At 41.5% G+C, this 3,551-nt stretch overlaps 1 protein-coding gene across 1 annotated transcript; it reads left to right on the top strand.

The window, feature by feature from the left end:
- Nucleotides 1-2,212: 2,212 nt before the first annotated feature.
- LOC114404923 lies at nt 2,213-3,244 on the top strand. The gene is made up of 2 exons (XM_028367645.1): nt 2,213-2,761; nt 2,858-3,244. Exons 1-2 carry the CDS (start codon nt 2,213-2,215, stop codon nt 3,242-3,244), a joined length of 936 nt encoding a protein of 311 aa, XP_028223446.1.
- The last annotated feature ends 307 nt before the right edge of the window (nt 3,245-3,551 follow it).

Consider the following 3,551-nt stretch of genomic DNA (forward strand, 5'->3'; position numbering starts at 1 on the left):
TATGTAGCTTGTGTTTTCTTCACAGATGGGGCATGCATGATGACCCTTAACACTGTAACCGCTGAGATTCCCATATGCTGGAAAGTCATTAATGGTACAAAAAAGCATTGCACGCATTTCAAATGTCTCCTTGCGAAACGCATCAAACACTACAACCCCCTCGTCCCATAACTTTCTCAGATCTTCAACCAACGGACTTAGATAAACATCAATGTCATTCCTGGCTGTCTTGGGCCCGATATCATCATAGGCAACATCATGTATTTTCGCTTCATGCACAACCAAGGAGGCAAATTGTAAATTACTAGCAGAACTAGCCATGAACTGTGTTGAGTGCTTAAGGTGTCATATGGATTCATTCCATCACTGGCTAGTCCAAGTCTAAGATTTCTTGGCTCTTTTCCGAAATCTGGATACAAACCATCAATCTTCTTCCACTGCGAGCAATCAGCCGGATGACGGACCATTCCATCAGAAATCCTTCCATTTGCATGCCATGTAAGGTCTTTTGTGTCGTCCTCATTAGAAAAAAGATGCTTAAACCTTGGAATGATTGGAAGATACCACAAAACCTTCGCTGGGGGGCCTTTGTTGGAGTTTTCATCAGAACTGCTTTCCTCTTCATCCTTCACTTTGTACCGTGAAGTCCCACAAATAGGGCATTTCGACATTTCTTGGAATTCATGCCTGTACAGTATGCAATCATTGGGGCAAGCATGAATCTTCTGATACTCCATACCCATCGGACACAATATCTTTTTCACCTTATAGTAACTTTTAGGCAACGTGTTGTCCTCTGGAAGCAGATTGTGCACTACCTCAAGCAGTGAGGTGAAACTTTTGTCACTCCACCCATACCTGGCCTTCACATTAACCAGACTTAACACAGCAGACAACAGGGTTAAGGAATTCTTGCACCTTGCATACAAAGGCTTCTTTGAATCACTCTGCAATCCTTCATACACAGGGGCGTGTGCTTGCTGGAAAGACTCTTGTCCAAGGTCACGAATCATGTCCTCCAACCGATCTCCCATTTCTACATCAAACGGTTCAGATTGGGACCCACTCTGCATGTCTGTGACTTCACCATGCCATATCCACGTCGTGTAATTCTTCTTAATTCCATCACACAATAGATGGTCTCGTATGTCATCGAGTAGTTGTCGTCTTCCATTCAAACAGTTGATGCAAGGACAATAATATTTTCCTTCTTCATTCGGTCGACCTCTTTCTGAAGCAAATTGCAAGAACTGTTCAATGCCATCCTCATATTCTGGGCTCATGCGACTTTCATTCATCCAACTTCGATCCATCTAAGCAATTCCATGCATGAAAATCTCACTTTTTTATTTATAGGTGTGGCCCTATCCCATTTAGGAAAATTGTCTTTTATGTTAGCTTCAAACGTCAGGGTTACCATTATTTACAAAAATTTGACTAAATTTCGACAGTATTTCGCATTGGTCTCCAAGTACACGACATGACATCGGTGAAATGAATTTCCCGATAATCAAGTATGCACTCAAAGAACAACTTGAAATGCATTGAACCGAAATTTAATCAAATTAATGAAAATAATAATAACCTTGACGAATGAATCTAACATAAAAATACCAGTCTCCCAAAACTGTCCAAACGGACAATTCAAGACTAAATACAATGACTAATGCAAACTATCTGCAAGAATCATTGCATTCAGTCTCAAACGGGAATCTAAGGTTCACTCAGCATGAACAACAGTTGTGTATATAGCAAATTACATTCATGACATAAAAGAACATACAAAAGGTAAATTTCAAATTATGGGTTTGGAGGTTGCTTATGCTTTATTATTGTAGTTGAGTATGTGTGTGTGTGTGTCTATCATGAGGGTGTGTGTGTGTGTGTGTGTGTGTGTGTGTGTGTGTCTTTGTGTGTGATGAGGGTGTGTCTGTGTGTTTGTGTCTTTGTGTGTGATGAGGGTGTGTGTATGAGGGGGGTGTGCGTAAACCAATCATCAAGGTGTGTCTGTGTGTTTGTGTCTTTGTGACTTTACTGTAAGGGCCTTATTTCTTTATTTATGGAGGGTGTGTGTGTGTGGGGGGGTGTGTGCGTGTGTGTGTGCGGGTGTGTGCCTGTGTGTATGTGTGTGTGGGTGTGTGTCTGTGTGTATGTGTATGTGTGTGTGTGTGTGTGTGGGTGTGCCTTTTTAAAGTGGATTTCGAAAAAGCCTATGATTCAGTGTCTTGGCAATTCCTTCGTGGGGAAGAACAAGGTTCCAATGAATATCCTCCAATTTGATGACGACACTATTTTTTTTGGGGAAGGTTCAATGGATAATGTTAATGCTGTGAAGGCCATTCTTAGAAGCTATGAGATGGTTTCTGGCCTGAGAATCAATTTTGCTAAGAGCCAATTTGGAGCAATTGGGCAATCTGAGGAGTGGTGTTGTATTGCTGCTGATTTCTTAAACTGTGCCATGCTTCATTTTCCCTTATGTTACCTGGGGTTGCCAATAGGTATCTATCCGAGAAGGAAGGTGGTGTGGGAGCCTATAATTAGGAAATTGGAGCCTAGGTTGAACAAATCGAACCACAGAAGCATCTCTATGGCTGGCAAAATCACCCTAATTAATGTTGTCTTAACAGCATTGCCCTTGTTCTATCTGTCTTTTTTCAGGGCCCCCTCAGCAATGATTAATAGACTAACTGCCATTCAAAGAAACTTTCTTTGGGGTGGCAACTTAGAAGGGAAGAAGATCGCTTGGGTAGCTTGGAGTCAAGTGTGTGCATCTAGAGAAAGGGGAGGATTGGGAATTAAAGACATCAAGGCCCTCAACAATGCTCTTCTAATTAAATGAAAATGGTTCATGTTTCAGCAAACTGATCAACTTTGGAGCCGGATTCTGATTTCGAAGTACAAAGGTTGGAGAGACTTGGAAAAGGGGCCACCAAAGCCACATTTCTCTCATTGGTGGTATGACTTGAGATCCATTAATCAACATCGAAGTATGGCTGAGGTTTCTAAGCAGTTTATTTGGAAGTTGGGAAGAGGAGATCAAATTTTGTTGTGGGAGGACTCTTGGGTTGATGGTGGGATAACTCTTAAAGAAAAATATCTAGAATTATATCGAATTTCCTTACAAAGACTTCAGACAGTAGCAGATTTGGGTTCTTTCTGTGAATCTGGGTGGGGATGGAAGTTCTCTTGGAGGCAAAATTTGTTTGATAATGAGATGGGGATAGCTTCAACTTTTATTGATTAGACTGCTACTATCAACCTAAACGATAGGTTTAAGGATACTTGGGTGTGGGGAGTTGCATGTAATGGGATCTTCTCTACCAAAAGTTATGCCTCTGTGGTGGGAATTCAACTCCTGGGTTAGGGAGGACAGAGTTCTTCATTGTAGGCCCATGGATAATTTCCTCCAGCACTCCTCCATAGCAGCCTCGAAGGTTTCCAATAAAAGAAGGAAAATATGGTGGATAATAGCTACAAGGTCAATATGGAAGCTCCGCAATGATATCATCTTTCATAATCAGCCTCTTCACATCTCTAAGTTGGTGGATAAC

The sequence above is a fragment of the Glycine soja genome, chromosome 3 (genome assembly GCF_004193775.1).
Source record: "Glycine soja cultivar W05 chromosome 3, ASM419377v2, whole genome shotgun sequence".
Lineage (NCBI taxonomy): Eukaryota > Viridiplantae > Streptophyta > Magnoliopsida > Fabales > Fabaceae > Glycine > Glycine soja.

Bases quoted from the DNA above. Each gene is read 5' to 3' on its own strand.
- LOC114404923 (XM_028367645.1), top strand. From the start codon at position 2,213: ATGATTCAGTGTCTTGGCAATTCCTTCGTGGGGAAGAACAAGGTTCCA. The intron at 2,762-2,857 runs GTGTGTGCATCT...TTCATGTTTCAG, and splicing joins CTTGGGTAGCTTGGAGTCAA to CAAACTGATCAACTTTGGAG.